Genomic DNA, 18,433 nt, shown 5'->3' with positions numbered 1-18,433 from the left:
GAGATCAGAGGCCAGAAGTGAAGCCTTCAGAGCACGGTGGGGCTTCCTGCCCTTCCCCTCCCAGAGTCGTTTCCAAGCTTCTGGGAACCAGAATCTGGCCGACACAGCCTGGGCAACATCCATGGGTCTTCTGGGGTGAGGCCTGCCCGCCGGGCGGCACTTTGAGTGGCCCCTCCTTTTCCTGGTCCCTGCACACGGCTGTCCAGGCCTGAGAACATCCAGGGACATGTAAGAGCCCTGCAGCCCACCCAGCCCCCAACCCAGGATAGGTACAGGGTCTCATTTCACATCTGTATTTCTGGGGACACCCGATACCTAGGCTCCCTACGCCTTTTGTCCCTATTGCTGGCATCCGCAGCAGGACTGAGAGCCCTAAAGGGTGACAGAAGGCGGTCAGAAGCCCGTCACCCCTAGGTGGATGGATGAGCTTTGTGGAGGTGACTAGTCAGCCCAACCCCACAAGTCAGCAGGGGCCGGGCCCATGGTCTATCCATGCATTCCTTCCTCCATCACTGAGTGTTGGCCAGGCGTTGGGCTCATCGCCAGACACAGGGGAATGGATTAGACAAGGCCTCTGCTCACAGGGAAGCTGTGTTCTAGTGGGCGAGACCAGGCAAGCACAGGAATATTCAAATCTGTGGTTACGGAATGGGCAGGTGTCAGGATGGCTGCAGCCCCGCAGAGGAGGCACTGGGCTGGGCCTTGCCTGGAATGGTGGGGATTAGACTTTAGGATGCTCAGACAGGAAGTGATCAGCTGGGAGGAGCCATCCTTGCCAAAGGGGGCAGCACCAGGGGCCACGGGCAGCCCACTGCCTGGGAGAGATGTCTGAGGGTTCTGAGCTGGTCGCTAGGATGACCAGGCCCCCAAGGGGCCCCAGATGGCCCTTGCCTGTCCTGGAGCCCCCCAACTCCCTTCCCCTGCAGCCTCATGTGGGTCTCTCTCAGATGCACAGGGAGGTGGTGATATTGGTGGGCGGGGCTGAACATGGAGACCCCACGGATGGCCCCTAGTTGTCTCCTTCTTGGTCATAAAAAAAGGAAGATTCAAGGAAAAAACTCTGGGCTAAGCTGTAATTGTCAAATGTTCTTAGGAGGCTTACCACATACATTTGCTCGGCCATTTAGCCCACCTCCTCTTGTTGTTCAGCTAGGTTGTTTCCATGACAACCCTGCCTGGTGGAGGCCTTCGGATTCTGACTGCCCGAGGAAGGCTCTGTGGAGGAGGTGGCATCAGGGGTCTTGACCCTTGAGGACCACATCCTAGTTAGGCGCACAGTCAGAGGGAACAGCCCATACAAAGGCCCAGAGGAGTGACACGTTTGGAGGTCAGCGAGGGTCCCCGTACCCAAGTGATGCAGGTGCTGGGAGGGGGTCCCTGAGGCCACAAGGTGGTGGTAGCTGGACCATCCATGCAGTTGCTGGGCAGTACCTGGGCCAGAGCATTTGCAAGCAAAGGAGAAACAGGCCCAGATTTGCATCATGGAAAGTCTGAGCTTCAGGCCAAGCAGCAGGGTGGGGGATGGGCTGCAGCAGTAATTGGGTGGGAGGGGTTGGATGGAGAGGAGGCCCCCGGCTGGGGGTTTTCTGGAAACCACGGGGAGCACGGGGTAGGGTGCAGTTCTCGGGAGGTGTGACACCCATTCAGGAGGTCCCCGGGGCCCTCCGTGCAGGAGCAGGGCTTCTCCTTGGCCTGTAGGCTTGTTGGCAGTGAAGGAAGGCTGTTGGCTGGAGAAGGAAAAGTCTAGATTCCTCCGTGTGTCCTGCCCCAGAGTCCAGTGTGGAGGCCTGCTCCAGCCCCCGGCCCCCACCCAGCCTCCTCCCTCTCCCAGGCCCCAGCGCGGCCAGACGCCGTCCACCCGCGGTGCCGAGAACCCTTTATCAGATAATAAATAAGGCGGCTGGAGCCGTCCGTGTCAACATCTTGGCGGGCCTCGCAGGGCATTGCAGGGGGGGCTGCCCCCCGTGGCTTCCACGTGGTCTTTGAGGGCCGACCCCCTCCACCCTGGCTCCAGTGGGACTGTGGGACTCACCAGCCCCCTCCTCTTTGGGGCCGGTTCAGCCCCCACTGAGGTGCACTTGAGCAAGACGGGGCACCCTGGGGCCTGCAGCCTCACAGTCTCAGGGGTGCTAGATCTCTTTGACCTCCTTTCCCCTCTGCTGAGTAGGGGCCTACGTGGGGGCTGGAACTTCTGAAGGACAACCGCCCCGAGCCCTGTGAACTTCCCCCAGGCTTGTGGCAGAGGGAGGGCAGGGAAGACTACACACCTATCAGCCTGCCCCCCGAGGCTGCAGCCTGCGTGCTTGGTGGCGGAATGGCTCGCCTAGGATGATGGCGACAGTAGCAGGTCTTGTCCAAGAAAGGCCTTTATCTGGTCAGATAAAGAGTGGGTAACCTGCACTGCTTCCTCCAAAGGACGATTTTCACTTCTTAAGAAGCGCATGATGTTTTCAGATGAGAGGCTTACAGAATTGGCACCCATTTTTAAAGAGCCACATTTTTCAGTAACGAAGGGAAAACTAACTTTGGCCCCAGCTCCACCAGGAAGCTCAGGGGGTCTGGGCACAGCTAGACACGGCGGCCTGGCTGCCCTGAAGGGTTGAGCTGGTGCAGGCAGCTTGCGTGGCAGCGATGCCCCAACTAAAGGGCCCACAGGATGGACATGCGCCTGCTGTGTAGAGGGGATATACTGCTGTGGGCAGGGGATATGCTGCTGACTAACGACATCATTTTCCCCAAGACTGGGGAAAGCAGAGCGAGGGGGAGCCACTGGGGATCACCACCCTGACATCCTCTTCGAGGATGCCCAGCCAGGCCGGGGGAGGAGCTGCTGTGCTTCCAGACTGCCCTGGGATGCTGTCAGCCTCCCTGTTCTGCGTCTGGAGCGAGGCAACAGGTTAAGAGCTTTAAGTGGGGAGAAGGGTGCACTGAAAATGCTTTTTCTGGATCAAAAACCCCAGTGCTCCTGGGTCTCCCTGTTTCTATGCCATGTCCCCAATATTCCAGCTTCCCCGGCTAGTCTGATCTTCTCCCTTCCCCAGGCACCCAGGACAGAGCACAGCGGGGCTCGGTGGACACTTCCCATGGACGGGAGGGTGCTTCCCCAGCTGGAGGAGCTGTGGCCCCCTCCACCCAGGCTCCCTGGACACTGCTCTAGTTTGAAAGACGTGGGAAATGAGGTGCAGGCAGCAGGCAGCACAGATGAAGTGGCCTTTCTTTCCATCCTGTCGTCTGATAAGCGGCCTGGAGCTGCCCACGCCTGCCAGCCTCCCCGGCTCATCCGGTTGTTTATGGCCGGCCGGGCAGAGCCGCGGGGCCGGCAGGCGGGAGGAAGAGCTGCAGGAAGTGGGGTGCCAGGCGGCTATATTCAGGCTCTGGTCCTGACAGCTTCCGGGTCCTGTAGAGAGGCTGGGGAGAAAGGCTTAAACTGAGATGCTCTCCCCTGAAGCTCCTCACGTCCAGAGGTGGGGGCTCAGCCTCCCCCATCCCAGGAGGAAGAGATGGCCTCTTCCTTCCTCTTTGCCAAACACTCCTTCTCAGGACCTCTCTTCCTGGGTGGGGCATCCAGCCCCCTCCTCCCTACCGCATTCTGCTCACGGAGCTGCAGGTTCCTCCAGGAAGACTGCTCAGGTCGCTCAGGGCCCTGCAGGGGCCCTGCGCCTTGTGTCACCTCTCTCAGCCACCTGCCACTTCTCAGGTGCTTTTTCTTTCTCTGGGGAGGAAGGAGATCGGAGCCTGCCCTTCGGAGGAAGGAGTCGGAGACTCGCTGGTCCACACAGGGTGTGGTGCTCACTTGGAGGAGGGGTGCTCCCACCACGACCACCGAAGTGGTGGCACTGTCTCATGGTTCTCACCCGGCACTCCCCGCCACCTCCTCTGTCCGCATCACTCCTTCACTCTGCAGGGGGATGTTTGCTGCCCCTCCCCCTCCCCTAGAGCCCCAGGCCAGGATAGGGACAGGGGCTCGACTGGAGTCTGCCTGACCTCCAAGTGGTGACTTCTCAAAGTGTGGTCCCTGGGCTGCTCCACCCAGTGTCCCGCCCTTGTGTTGGTGGCACCCTCAAAGGCGCCCAGTGTTCAGGGGCCTCATCAAGTCCTTAGGAACCCCTGGCACAACCCAGGATAGCCAGTGAGGTCCTGCAGCCCGGCCCCCGGGGACGTGTTTCTGGAAGGAGAAACGACCTGAATGGATCCCAGCAGGCAGGGGTGAGGCCCGGAACCCACCGGTGATGGGGAGAGGAGAGCAAAATCAAGTTTTTATTTTACATGTTTTCTGATGGTGTCGTTTGTCTTAAAAAAAAAAAAGACAAGGTCATGTGGAGACGCAGCTGGTTGAATCTCGAGGTACAGACTCAGGATGAAGGGACACATTCAGGAAGGATGAGTGTTCTTAAATACGAAGGAGACGTTTTTACATAGGATAGCACGACAGTGGCTGTTCTAGATGGTTTACAAAACTTGAGCTTTCTGAATCAAATTGGGAGTTGGAGGTGAAAGCTTTCAATTGGAAGATTTTACATTAAAAAAAGAAAGCCCAGTTTCTGGCTTCCATGGAAAAATCAGAAGGTCTTGTTGGTGAAGGGCAGCTGCAGGACGGGAGGAATGGAGGGGCCCTTCTGCAGGGGGCCCCACTCTCTGCTGCCTCTGCCGTCAGGCTGTGAGCCGTTGTCAGCTCCTTGGGCAGAGGTGCCTCTACCCAGCACAACAGCTAATTTGTCATCCAGCCCTGGGGTGGGGGATGTCTTTGTAAGTGAAAGGGGGTGTTATTGGTGATGCTGCTGGGACAGACCCAGATGAGCCAGGACCTGTGGTCACCCCACCATCAGCCCTGAGAGTGCCCCTGTGGGTCAAAATGGGGGTCCCAGGTACCTTGACGTATGAAATGGTCACAATATAGCCACAGATTCAGTCAGAACAAGGAAGGCTCTTTACTGCCCTGTCTGGGGAAAACCATACAAATAAATACCAGTCCACGATGACTACAATGTGATCGGCCCCTCGGGGTGGCATCCTGGTACGGTGCACAACCTGCCCATCTGTCCCTGGCTGTCCCATGCTCCAAGGAGGGCAAGGTCTCCATGCCGTGTCTCTATCTATCAAACATGGGAAGTGGGCAGCCTGAGGGAGGCCAGGGAAGCCCTGTGTCTGGCAGCCCCCTCGTCCCCCGCTGCTGCCTGGCCTCAGTCGTTTCACCTGTGATCTTGGTTTTACAACAGGAAGGTGTTTTTTCCTGCTGCTACAACCTGTAAACATGACGACGGCAAGTGTTGACGACAGAATTCAAGTGGGGGCTGGGAGCCCTGGGTCAGCCAGAGCCTTGCACATCACTTGAAGGTCCCTTGCTGTCCAGGGAGGGGGCTCGAGCCCTCCTCCCATCTACACAGAAGGCCATGGCTGCCGCGTTGAGGGACACCCAGCTCTTCCAGGTCCAGCTGGCTCCAGTCTCTTCTAGCAGCAGGCCTGGTGGTCTCCTTTTGTGTTGGAGTAAAGAGGCAGCGAGGTGGGTCCATGGGGTGCCCAGGTACCTAGGCTAAAGCCAGTGCACACCAGGCCTCCTGGCGCAGGGCCCCGCCAAGGCCAGCCTGCTGGCCCAGGGCTGCAGAAGGCAAAGCAAAGTCCTCAGGCTCGAACTTGAACTCCAGGTGGCTGGGGGCCAGGGGGTCATCCACCTGTGCAGAGCCCTGCAGGGAGGACGGGCCATGTGTGAGCCTTGGGAACAGTTGGCTGGCCCACCTGAGGGTGGGAGCCCTTCAACAGGAAGGTCTCCCCTAAGGGGCTTCCTTAGCTCCTGGAATGGGGTGGGCACTCCTTGTGAGGAACGATGTGATAACCTCGGAAGGGTTCTCAGTCAGCGTTGGCCACAGGGCACCCCCTGGCTCCATCGGCCAGCTGTGTGTCCAGCCCCGAGTTTCCAGGAGGGGCCCATGGGGGCTCTGACCTGGCCAAGATGCCAGGGCTCCTCCCGGAAGTGCTTGGGAACCAGCTCTGCGCACCCCACCCACCCCGTCTTCCTTACCTGGGAGGTGACACTGGGCCCGGGGCATGAAGGGGATGCCAGGCTGGGCTCGGGCTTCAAAGTGGCTGCTGAAACCTCTGGGTCAGGGACAGAGGCTGGTGGGGAGGCTGTGGTGTGTCCTGAAGACCCTGGCAGGGGTGGGGGAAGATGGGGCATTTATAGACACTGCAGATCTGGTAACATGGGGTTGGGGTGGATGTGGCCTCCTCCACTGGAGCCCCTGCCTCATGCCATGAACTCAGGCCACCCTAGTCCCTCCCCCAGCCAGAACCATCCCAGGGCAGTGGCAGGGACTCGCACTTCAGGAAGATGATGCTTGCACCAAACATGTGAATCCCTAATGGTGGAATGTGAAACACCCAGAGTGATTCCCCATAGGAGGCCTCCCCCAGCCCTGGCCCCCGTACCTGAGGAGCCCTTGGTCTTGGCAATGTTCTTTGGCTTCCGTTTCCGTGTCTGGATGCTCTCTTTCTTCATCGCCAGGGGCCGCGGTACCTGGCAGGGAGGCAAGGGTGGATGGCTAGTCACTGTCTGCAGTCACACCTGTGGCCTCTTGCAAGGCCATCTGCCAGGATCTCAGCCCTGCAGAGCTAGTCACTGCTGTGGCCCTGTTTGGGGAGTTGCTAACCCCCAGGCTCAGTGCTTTCCTTCAGGCAGGGTGGGGCGAAGCCTGTCCCACCCCAGCCTCCCAGGGCTGGGGGCTGGAGGGTCCAGAAGAGCCCTGGGGGTGTCTAGCCTCTGTCCCAGGCTGAATGGCTGCAGGGAAGCTGCAGTGAAGCTATGGTTTCCGAGAGCCCGTCTGTACCACCAGTCTAGCAGGAACATATGTGCATGGTATGGGCAGTGGGGCCACATGTGTACAGGCGTGTACCTGCTCAGCCCAGGCCCTGCCTGATCGACACCCTACCCAGTTCCTCAGCCCCGTCTCGGGCTGGGGGTGCACTTGTGCCGGCAGCCCCATGACCCCGCTCACCCCGTGCAGCTTCATGTAGAGCCCGCAGGCGTTGCACACCGGCTCGCCGTCTGCGTTGCGCCGCCAGAGGGTGGTGGTGGTGGTGTGGCAGTTGGTGCAGCAGAGGCCAGCCCGGCGGGATGAGGACTGTGGATGGGAGGCGGGGTGAGCGTGGCAGGTGCAGCCGGGCAGGAGGATGGACACTGGGCTCAGGGCTGACCAGTTATGGGGTTGAGTATGCAAGGGGCTGGGTGAGAGGCCTTTGGGCGCTAAGGTCCTGAGGCTGCCCAAGATTCCTTGTGTGCAGGAGCTTTGACCTAGTGCCCAGGAGCCCTGGGACAGGTCACTTCACCCTTCTGGGCCTCAGCTTCCCTATCAATAAAATTGGGGTGACAGCAGACCTGCCTAGGTCCATTGCAGGGTCAGGATCTTGTGAGGAGTGCAGGACACACAGGCTGCTGGGTTTCCATTGTGGCCTCTTTTTAACCAACCCTGGGCCTTCACTCTGTATTTCTGTGGTGGAACAGTACCCCTAGGGGCCATAGGGCCCCCTCGGGTCAGACCCCAGACTGAACATTCAGGGGGCCTGCCTCTGAAGACTTGGGGCTCTGAGCACATGCTCAGCTCAACTGCTTGCACCAGACAGTGGGCAGTGGGTGTCCACATCTGCCCTTGCTGCTCACTGGCCTGGGAGGGAGAGTGGGGCCTGTCTGGAGACCCCCACCAACCATTCCCAAGAAGACACAGACCTGGAAAAGCCTCATCTCCTCCCTCCCTGGGTTGGGCAGCTGTCAGAAGTTCAGGGAATCCGCCCTGTTTAGTCTGAGGCCCGGCCTCCGATCTCCAGGGCAGGACTCTGCCTTGGGATCCGGGGCACAAAGGCCAAGACAGAGAAAGGATGAGGCCTAGGAGGCTCCGGAGGGAGGGCAGGGCCGGAGCTCCTGGCCCGGCTGGAGAGACCCCACCCTCTGGCCGGCGGCCTCCAGGCCACAGCCGTATGGGGCCTGACATCCAGCCTGGCAGGCATCACCAGTGGTCTCCCTGGGGGCCTAGGGATGGACCTGCGCCCTGGTTGGAGTGCAGAGAGCTGGTGGCCGGCCTGGGCCCAGCAGAAGTGGAAGGTCAGTGGTGGCCGCAGCCCCAGGGCAGATGGTGGGACACGGCCCTGACACAGGAGCCCCAGTCCCCCGGTCAAGTGGCCCCCAGCCTGACACCGCCCTGGAGGGCTGGCAACCACGTCCTGACCTTGTCTAGAGAGCAGTTGTTTTTACTGGACACTACCCGAGTCTCTGTCCTCCCTGTCCCCTTTCCTCCCTTCCATCTGCCTCTCGGCTGCAGGGAGCTATGCCCAAATGGAGGCGCAGCACCCCCCGGAGCCCACTGTCCCGCATGAGGCAGCATCTCCTCCCATCCCTGCTGCCGCTCCCCCCACCACCGGTCCAGAATCTCCTGAGCCCCCAGTCCATTCATTTTCTTAAGGTGGGAGGAGGTTCTTGGGACCTCCCCAAGGTTCCTAGATTGAACAAACATGCAAACAGGATGCCCAGTTAGAAGTGAATTTCAGATAAACAGTAAATATTTTCTGTAAGTACACTCTACGCAATATTTGGGACACATTTAAAATGCTATTTATTTTTTGTGTGAAATTCACACCTAACTGTGCATTTAGTAATCAATCTGGTCACCCTGACCTACCTTCCCGGGCTACATCATGGTTCCTTACTCCTGCTGTGCCTTCAGACCAGGAGGACCATGGCCTGAGGCCCCTCCCCTCCAAACAAGCTGGGACCCTCGGGGGCTCTTACCAACTTTTGCCCCCTTAGAGTTCACACAGCCATCCCACATTCCAAAAAAAAAAAAGTTGACATCACTGAAACTCAGGGGTCACAGGAGTGCTGTCTCCTGGGCTGTCTGGCCACTTCCTGCTAAAATCCTTCCTATAGGAACACTATCGCAAGGGTGTAAAGAGACCCATGCGAGGCCTTCATGCCAGCACTGTTTTCAACAACACACCACACAGCTGCACACACGTGGGCACCACTGCGGACACACGTGCCCCCACGCGTCCCCCAGAGTCGCCCATGCATCTAGGAAGCAGCAGAACTACGCACACCAACTCGGGTGGTGGAGGGGCAGAAACTTCCTCAGGTGGACCGAGTATACACAGGACACAAGCTCAGGTGGTGTGAACCCACCTCCTGGACCCTGGGGGTGCAGCGAAACCCGAAAGTCACGTTTGAACATTTCTCCAGTGAGCATAGATTAAAATCCATAAACTGGAAATCAGATTAAAATCAAGAAAATGGGTAAAAAGAATGGCCTTGACAAAATTCTCAGACACGTTTGTTGATTTATCTTTTTCCATCCCCTCAGTGCCTGCGTCTTACAGGGGGTAGGGAACTGAAGCTCAGACAATGAGAGGCCAGGGTGCAGGGGTGGTCCCGGGGTGGACAGAACCTCCTCCCTTGGCTGAACACACCCCGTGGCCACATCCCCGGGGCTATCCACGGACACCCAGAGCCTCCCTCTGTCCTTCTGCACTCATGGCCAGGCCAGGCGGCCAGGCCTGGCCACTCTCAGGGCCCCCTAATCGCTGGGCCTCTCCAGCCTGCGTTTTCTTTTTCTCTTTCAGTCGGTTCTTTTCAAAAGAAGTGGAAATTCAAAGCCAGTGGCAGAGCTGGCCTGAGTGCCAGGTTCCACAAGGATCTAGGCATCCAGAGGAATGAGGGTAGGGGGCAGCTGGAGCCGGGTGGGGGGCTGGCAGGGGTGGGGGGCTCTGGAGAGGGTATTGGGAAAGTAAAGGCTGCAGGTGGTGGAGCAGCAAAGACGCTGCCATTTCAAACAGGTCTTCCGCGTGCTCTTGGCGGGGAGACCTGGGGACACTTAGCCTGATGGACTTGTGATGGACGTGGGAGCCCCCCCGCACTTGGGGCAGCATGTGCTGTGGATGCGAGGCTGTGCAAGGAAGGCTCACCCGGGGCTGGTGAGTGTCCCAAGGAAGCTGGGCTGTCCATGGCACAGCCATGTCCTGGAGCTGGGGCCAGAACCAGCCTCAGGCTCACAGGCCTGCCGTCCTCAGAGTCTGGCTTCTGGGCTCTGATGTTCAGGGGTCAGGCCAGGGCAAGTGGCACTCGCAGAGACCCTGGCCGCAGGCACACATCAGCAAAGCCACTGCGACAACCCCCCACTACTCGTCTTCACTGACGGAAGCCTTGGGTCAAAGGTGTAAGCCCTACCCTGCAACCCAAGATACACACAGGAGGCAAAAGGTAGAACAGCCAGGGGCTCCTGCTGGGAGGAGGGGATGCACACTTGTCATCGTCACATTCCTGTATTCTTGGTGACAAGCTTCTAGGACGTTTGGAATTATTTAAAGGAGGGCGAGACCAGCTCTTCCTGGAGAGGGCCCTCCTGAGCCATCACTTCTGCTCACACTCCAGGGAGAGTGAGGCCCCAGAGTAGGGGCAAGCCTGGGGTGACCAGCCCAGCACCTCCTTGGCCAGGAGCACATGGGCGGGGCTCTGGCCTTGGGACTCTGAGAATCTTGGGGTTTTCACGTGGAGCCTGGCCCTGCAAGGACCAGCCACGCAGTGAGCAGTGGGGCCACCCTGAGGGACAGGCAGGCACCCTGCAGCCAGTGAGAGGAGCCCCCTAGGAGCCTGCTCAGGGAGACACGGGGAGTACAGGGGCCATGAGGATGCCCTGAACCTCAGCACCGCTTGGCAAACACTTCCTGGGTGTGTTTTACATTCAGGTTCATGTGGGCCTGGACTCAGGGCAGGCAGAATGCTCGCCCTCCAGGCCCTGCAGCCTCAGGGAGATGAGCAGACATGCAGGAATTCCCCCATCCTAGATGGCACCCCAAAGCTAATTGTTTCATGTCCCCAGACTTGGAAACAGAGGCTTCACCAGGCCAAGCGCCTGTCTGTCCTCAGCCCACCCATGGCGCTGGCCACGGCTGTCCAATTTCCCTTTCCAGCAAGTAGTGGGCAGTTCCTGAATTCAGCTCGCAGGGGGCTAGACAAGAAGACCCAGGGCAGAGTCAGGAGGCTCAGCGTGAGTGGGGCATTGTGGGAACTCGAGGCCACAGTCCTGGTCTGAGCCTGGGGTTGCCGCTAGCCGGCTGCGAGTCCAGGGAAGCCCCTGGTGGTCACCTGGCTGTTGTTAATGTAGATGCCTCAGCGTGCAGATGGTGGCCTCTGCCCGCCCACCCTCAAGTTAGGAATTTTCTGCCGGGAGGTGAGCCCTGCAAGGGATGAGGTGGAGAGGATGGCCCACCTCTCCTGTGTACTTAGCACCCGGTTCAGGGCTGACCCAAGAAAAGCAGAGGGAGTAAGAGGAGGGAGCCAGCCTAGGTCACAGCCCCCTAGGACCCTCTCCCTTGGCCTCAGTTTCCCCTTCCCGGAGGCCACAACAGACATTGTCTGGGCTGTGGGCATGAATACAGGCAGACACAACAGTGGGGGTGCTGTGAACTCTGAGGGCAACCCTCTCTGTGAGCGGCACCACACGGGTGCAGAGAGGTGGGGGACCCACAGAGCCTCCGAATCCAGGCCAGATCAGAGGAAGAGAAACAGTAGCTGCCCTCAAGCTGCTGACCGCCTCAGTCCTGCTTCCTGCCCACCCGTTTTGGGGCCTCAGAGCGTCCAGCCCCGGTGCCGCCATAGCTGGGGCTTCAGTAAAGGCCTTCAGTAAAGGAAACCTTCAGTAAAGGTTTCCAGTAAAGGCCTGTGACTGACCGCCCCTGCAGCCGTGGCAGGCCCATTCCACAGCATCTGCCATGGAAAGCCCTTCCACACTCCAGGGCCTGACACACCAGAACAAGCCACCTGTAGGGCTCCCACAAGCCTTAGCCCGGACCCGGGAAGAAGCCCTTGCGACCCCCCGACTTTGGACAGATGGAATTACTGACAGAATTACTTGACCATCAAAGTTTGCCTGCAAAACGGCAGAGAACGAAGCAACTGGAAACCTTTACACGGCTTCTGGGGACTCTGCCCTGCTGTGGGCAAAACTCGGGCGCCCAGTCCCCTACTCGCTAACCAGCCATACAGCAGAGAGAAGCGAAAGTGAAAACGAATCTCCCCCAGCGAACGACCGCACACCTGGTCTGGACCCATCCTTGCAATATCAGGGGCAGCGGTCCCAGTGTCCCTCCCCTGTAAGAGTCACTGTCAGCCAACAAAGCCAGCATCCAGCGGCCACTTTTCCCTCCAGTCCCATATGAGGGCCGGGTCATCTTACTTCTCCACCGCCCCACCACCTGGCAGCCCAAAGTCCCCAGAGTCACAAGGCTGAGTCCCCAGCCGGCGCACAGTGATCCCCGGCACAGGAGGTTCAGTGTCAAGCTCAGAGCAGCCCAGCCCCTTGGGGGAGACCCCACAGACCCTCTGGGGGAGCAGGCCCCATCACAGGGGGACCGTGGCAGTGGGCCAGGTGCTGTCATCCTGCCCGAGCCTCCCCTCCCCGTCCCGGAGCTCCACTGGCTCCCAGGCTGTGATCGAGGAAGACCGGCCCGGCCGCCCGCACTCACCAGGCGCTTCTGCGGCCGCACGAGGGGCCGGTTGACACCGTTCATCTTGTGGTAGAGGCCACAGGCGTTGCACAGGTAGTGGCCGGTGCCGTCGCGACGCCACAGCGGCGTGGACAGGGCCCCGCAGTTGACGCACTCACGCCCCTCGCCGGGGAACTCCTCCAGGAGCTCAGCTGCTGCGGGAGCAAGGCGGGCGGCCGCTGGACGAGGCTCGGGCCCTTCCCGGGAGCCGCTGAGCCGCCGCGTTCGCACCACCTTTTCCTTCCCTTCCCTTTTGTGCCTTTATTTTGCTAATTTACTTTGTCTAACTTTCTTTTTTTTTAATCTAACTTTCTTTTTAAGTTTAAATTCACACACAGCGATGTTTGTGCCAGATTTAAGTCACTCGTCAGGGATGCTTTATAAGGTGGGGGGAGAGTTAATAAATGCAACCCTGGGTAGGGCAACAGGAACTAACTGCCCTACTCGGAACAGGGTCCAGTATCACTAATTTTGACCAGTGGGGAGGCAGGAGCGTCTTCACTGGCAGAAGACCCACGCGGGTCGATCGGAGGGGCAGTCGGGGATCGCGGGATCCTACAGGGACCGCGGTGCCTTCACTGTCAGCTTTCGTGGTCTCGGCACAGTCCTCCCACTTGAGCAGCACACACGGCCACAGCGGCGCGGCCTCCAGGCCCCTCCAGACCTGGCCAGGCGCTGGCGACACTTGGGCGGCTGGATCGGGTGGGGGTGGGGCAGGGATCAATCATCGCCTGGCCGGGGGTGGGCGCCAGGCGTGGGGCGCCTCGGCGGCCGGGTCAAGTGGATCCCGCTTCCTGCGCCGTTGCTGCCAAGGAGCTGAGGAGGAGTGTAGGCTAAAAGACCGGAGCAGCAAAAAAAAAAAAAAGGAGTGGCCTTGGTTTTGGGGGAGCAGGGGTGAGAAAGGGTCGGTGGCGCCCACTACTCAGAAGGGGGGTGGGGAGCAATTCTCAGCTTTACAGGTCTGGAATCCGATCACTCAAATTTAGATCCCAGAGAGGGACTGGGACTGGGTCTCAAATTAGAATATGTAAACATTTTAGAACAGAGACGAATGTGGTGGTTTACTTAAATAAACGAGAATTTTGAGCATTAAAAAAAAAAAAAAGTCATTTCCCAAACTTTTCATAAAAACCGTTTAAGACATAGGCTCTAAATGGTATGATCCCAGGATACTGGGTTTGGATGAACGAAAAGCGAAAACAGATATGTGTATAAAGGATCTCAAGACCGGGTTTTCATCTTGGTGTGGGTGAGGTGCCAGCAGTCGCGGATTTCCACCCAGGTTTACACGTTCCCCGGGGTCTGGGCCTGCCCCAAGCTGGTGTCCCACCTGGCTGAAAAAGCCCTGATCCTGGAGAGGGGGGCATTTCGCAGGGTGCGGGTTTGCATCCGGGTACCGCCAGCACCCAGGACCCTGGTCAGTGGAGCCAGTTCCCAGTCCCGCACTCACCGAAGGTGGCCCTGCGGCCAGGGAGGCCAGCCGGGAGGCCCTGTAAGCTGTGCAGGACGCTGCCGTCCAGGGGTCCAGAAGTCCAGGACGGGGCCACTTCCGCGCTCATGTAGGCAGGGTAAGCTGTGGGGTATGAGGAGCTCACGGGCCTCCCGAGCGCCGCTGGGTACTGCTCCCGAGCCAGCATCGCGCCCTGAAAGGCGCCGCTGTCCCGGGTCCCGGTGCCGCCTCCGGGCCCCGGGGAACTGTGCGCAAAGGGGAAGGCAGTGGTCCCCGGCGGCGGAGCGGCCGGTGGGTGGGGGCTGCCGGAGCCAAACGCTGACGAGTCTGCCGTGGCCGCCTGCGCCCAGCTGGGGTGCGCGGTGATTGCGGGAGCCTGCGGGCCCGGTTCGCACGCCGGCAGGTAGGGCAGCATGGAGGGGACCCGCGCGGGCGGCACGAACACTGGGGAGCCGGCGCCCGGCGTGTGCAGAAAGGCGCCCGAGTCCGCGTAGGCGGTCTGACTGGGGCTCGGGGCCAGCGCCAGACTCTGGTACATCTTCCCTGGCGTGGCCTTGACCTGCAGACTAGAGGGACGGGCGTCCAGGTCACGGCCACTGTGCCCCACAGGTGCTATCGCTCGAGTCGCGCTTTTGGATCCCCAGCTGGGAGGTTCCTGGGGTGGGAACCCGCGGGGACAGGATAGCCGGGGGCAGGGTCGGCTCGAGCGGCCCGTGGGGCATCCGGGCGCAGCCACAACGCGGAGCTCACCTCTTTCACAGCCGGGGCTTCCGAGGTTCCCAGGTGGGCTCAGTGGGCACAGAGAAGGAGAAACCGGCGGGTCCGCAGGGCGCAGGCTCTGGGCTCTGGGAGAAGGAGCCCGGCTGGGTAGGGGCGAGCGGCCGGGCCCGGCTGCGGTACTCGCCCGCTGGTCGTGGGGATCCGAAGGCGCGAGGGCGCGGCGGGCGGCGGGCTGCAGTCTGGAAGCCGGGGTCCTTGCGGTTTCGCGACCCGGCTCCTCGGCCGCCCCTCGGTACAGCTCCGCCCGGACCTGGCCCGCCCCCGCCGCGCCGCCCCTTCCCTCCCGGGGGCCCTCCCCTCCCTCCCCGCGGGGTCAGAGCCAGGGCTGCGGCCTCGGTGCCACGTGACCGAAGCAGGCCGGGCGCTCGGGGCTCCGCGGGATAGGCGACCAGACGCACACGGCCCGGGGCAGCCAGCGCTGAGTCCTTGCCAACGCGGGCAACACGAACCAGCCAGGTGCTCGGCGCCGCCTACCCGGAGGAGCTCCGACGCCGAGACTTCTCTAAATGTGTTAGGGCTTTTGAAGCCCTCCTTCTTGATGGGTGTTATTGGCGGGCTGCGGCTAAGGCTGGTTTAGTGTCTTGGGCTGCGGTGAATGCGTCTGTGACCCTGGCTCTGCAGCGATCATGGATATGGTGGTGCGGACTCCTCATTGCGCCCTTGGTCTGGGGCCCTTAGCAGGGATCTGGCTCCCAAAGTGATAGCCCAGCCCAGCTCGGTTCCCCTGAACTCAGATCCTGTTCCATGGCCACGGCACTGGCGAAGTCCTATGGGAGTCCCGCAGCTTCCTCAATGACCAAGCAGGGCCACTGTCCCTTCTCATTCCCTGCTGGGGACGCAGGTCCGGCGGGCAGCCTCAGTCTGGAGGCACTTCCATTCCCCAAGGTCCTTGCCTCCACCCCTTGGTGGGGGGACTTTCACTGTGTGGGGAATTCTCAAAGAGTCTCCTCAAGGCACTGGAAATGTGGGAAGGGTGGGAGGCCACTCGGGTCTGGAGGTGGCCCCTGGCACTCCCTGGGTGAGCCCAAAGGTGCCAGCACCCTGGTGAAAGTGGCCTCCAAGCAGCTTCGCTGGCTGATGACCCAGCCTCCCACCAGGCCATACTCTCCAGCCACCTTACAGCAGGCGCTGGACCACCAGCCCTGGGAGCAGGGCTCACTGGAGGGCGCTTGGCTGCTGCACTTGGGACAATGAATGTTTTTCATTTGCAGAAATGGGCCATCACCTCCACCATTGGTCTGGGTGCTCTCCACCTGTGGAGGGGTGGGCACTTGCTCATCTCCCTCTACTCCAGGACAAGACTAGAATTTGAGGCGCACATCAGGTCACCTAAGGCCCCTGGAAGATGGCAAGCAAGGGCTCCACTCTCACCTGGGCGGGGGACCCCATGGAAGTTTCCCCACGGGCTCTGGATTCTTCAAAAGCCTAGGCATGTGCCATTGGGAGGGGGCTTGGGGGTCTTCATTATCCCCTTTACTCTCCACTCCCAGTGCTTCCCCCACACTCACCCATACCAGTCTCTGCCTCCTCTCCCACCCTCAGGGCCCCAGGGTCCACACCACCCCAACAGGCTCCCCTGGTACCCACTCCCCACGCGCTCCCGCCAGTCCAAACCCTCCTCACCCTACCCCCTGCAGACCCTGCCAGTGGATCTCAACTTTCTCTCTTCCGTAGTGGGTGGGGCAGGAGAGGGGGCGGGGGTCCTGGAAACTCACTGTGCCAAGGTCCTCAGGGCTCGTGGATGCGCATCTCCCTGGGGAGGTTCACCAGCGGCCAGGGCGCCGAGCCCATAGCACTGCGAAGCCAGTAGAACCCTCGCCGCCTCTGCGGCCCTCACTGCCTCCCCTCACACTGGCTTGGGGAGGAGTTAGTGTGACTGGGTCCTTTGGTGTCTCCTTGGGACTTGCACTCCGCTGGCACCAGACAGAGGCCAAGGGGGAGCCAGCTGGGGGGAGCAGAGGGCTGGGGCCCCAGGGTCTCAGCTGCAGCAGAAGAGACTGTAGAGCTGGGTGATGGGCCCTGAAATCAGGGCTACTGGGGTGGGTGAAAGAGACACGAGATGGAATTTCTACCTGGAGGTCAGTCCTGATTACCCCTCCCTGAGCTCCCTCTAGGAGCTAACTCTAGGTTAGCTCTGGGTTCACTCTGGGAACCCAACCAGAGTCGGCCTGGGGTCTGGGGGAGTGGGGACCCTACCCCTATCTCCCAACCCAGGAGATAAGAGAGTTGGCTTGTTAACCCCCTGGTGACCAGGCAGAGCCGAAATCCATGATTCCAGGTCAGACAGGGGCTGCATGAGGGGCCTTAGGCAAAGTGAGGACCAGGGCCTGAGTGGCTGGGGGATTGGGTCCTGGGGTGGGATAGGCCCTCCCAGCCAGCTGGACTCTGGGGGTCATTTATGCAGCAGCTGCCTCTTCCCAGCCCAGAGCTTGGGAGCCCCTCACTCAGACACATGCATCAGAAATGAAAACAGACCTCCTGGGGAAATAAGGAGGGGGCGGGGCCTCTGGGCCAGCCCCCAGGAGGGACTCAGGCCTCTCCCTGGGTGCCTCAGGGCCACCCCTGGGTCAGTGCCCAGCAGCCAGCCCCTTAGGGCGCAGCTAGCTGTCTGGGTCACCTGCCAGAGCTCTCCCTCCAACCCCAGCCTCCCAGGGTCTGCCCTTCCCATAGGTGGGGGCTCAGGGAAGGAGCCCCGGGCTGGCTGGGTGGGGCCTGGGGTGGGGACAGGCTGGGAGGTCAGAGGAATTCTGTGTCCTCCCCCAGGTATTCAGATAAGCCCCATGCTCCCTCCCTTCTGGGTAGGAAAAACCATTTCAAAGTCAGCCCCACCTCTGCCTTCTGCACTCTGAGGCCCCTCTTCCCTGACCTGGGGTGTCTGCTGACTCCTCCTGCCCCTTGGGGAGAATGAGGTGGGGTCCAGATGGAGGGTTCCAGGGCCTCTCCAACCCCAGCAGGAACTTCAAAACTCAGCATGGTGAGGCAGGTTGGGGTGGGGACTTTCCAGAGGTACAATGGGGAGGGGCTGGGGGGCCACGTGGGTGTACAAGTCACTGTGGACACATAGGTACGTGCACCTCTCCTGCAAGGAGGGCTGAGCTCTGGAGCCCAAGGCCGCCTTGGGCTGCCTGCCCTTCTGGGGGAGCTCAGAGCTGGAGCGAGGGGCAGCAGCTGCAGGGGGAAGGGCCCCCCATTGGCATCACTGTCACTAGGTTTCCTGAGGGTCTCCCACACACCTGACTGGGCCCAGAGCTTCTGTGTTTTGACTCTAAGGCTCACGGCTGCCTGCTGAGCGGGGGTGATTTCTGTGAGCGGTCACGCCACATCATAGATGAGAACCAGGGCCAGGCCTGGCGGGGGCCAAAGGTTGGAACCTCACTCCGGGGCACTCTTGGGCCTGCTCTGCTCTGTCCACTGCGTCTCCTCGGCCCTTGCTGTCCACCTGCTCCTCTGGCCACTGCCCCCAATCCTGGTCCATGACTGGCTCTTCTAGAGCCTGCATTTCTAGGTCCTCAGCCCTTAGAGGGTCCATGTGGTTGGGTGGGGGCGTCATCACTCACCTTCTCCCCAGGCTTAGTGGAGGGAGACCCCGGCCTTACACACAGCTTGCCCTGAGGATGACCCAGTCGGGCCTTGAGGTGGCTGCCGAGAAAAGGGGAGCAGAAAATGGAAATAGAGCTCACG

General features: G+C 60.5%; 1 protein-coding gene across 2 annotated transcripts; it reads right to left on the bottom strand.

The window, feature by feature from the left end:
- Positions 1-4,904: 4,904 nt before the first annotated feature.
- GATA5 (GATA binding protein 5) lies at positions 4,905-15,062 on the bottom strand. 2 transcript variants are annotated; one of them, XM_043480488.1, is made up of 7 exons: positions 14,723-15,062; positions 13,973-14,538; positions 12,502-12,674; positions 6,990-7,115; positions 6,424-6,511; positions 6,017-6,144; positions 4,905-5,681 (listed from the first exon to the last, which is right to left on the bottom strand). In XM_043480488.1, exons 2-7 carry the CDS (start codon positions 14,508-14,510, stop codon positions 5,526-5,528), a joined length of 1,209 nt encoding a protein of 402 aa, XP_043336423.1. In that variant the 5' UTR covers positions 14,511-14,538; positions 14,723-15,062; the 3' UTR covers positions 4,905-5,525. The 2 variants fall into 2 exon arrangements, with proteins under 2 accessions (XP_043336423.1, XP_043336422.1); XM_043480487.1 differs by having other exon boundaries at positions 12,502-12,677; positions 14,723-15,054.
- Positions 15,063-18,433: the final 3,371 nt, after the last annotated feature.

Source organism: Cervus canadensis, chromosome 10, assembly GCF_019320065.1.
Source record: "Cervus canadensis isolate Bull #8, Minnesota chromosome 10, ASM1932006v1, whole genome shotgun sequence".
NCBI classification, from domain to species: domain Eukaryota; kingdom Metazoa; phylum Chordata; class Mammalia; order Artiodactyla; family Cervidae; genus Cervus; species Cervus canadensis.
The sequence above is the reverse complement of the archived record's forward strand: the minus strand, read 5'-3'. Positions and strand labels throughout refer to the sequence as shown.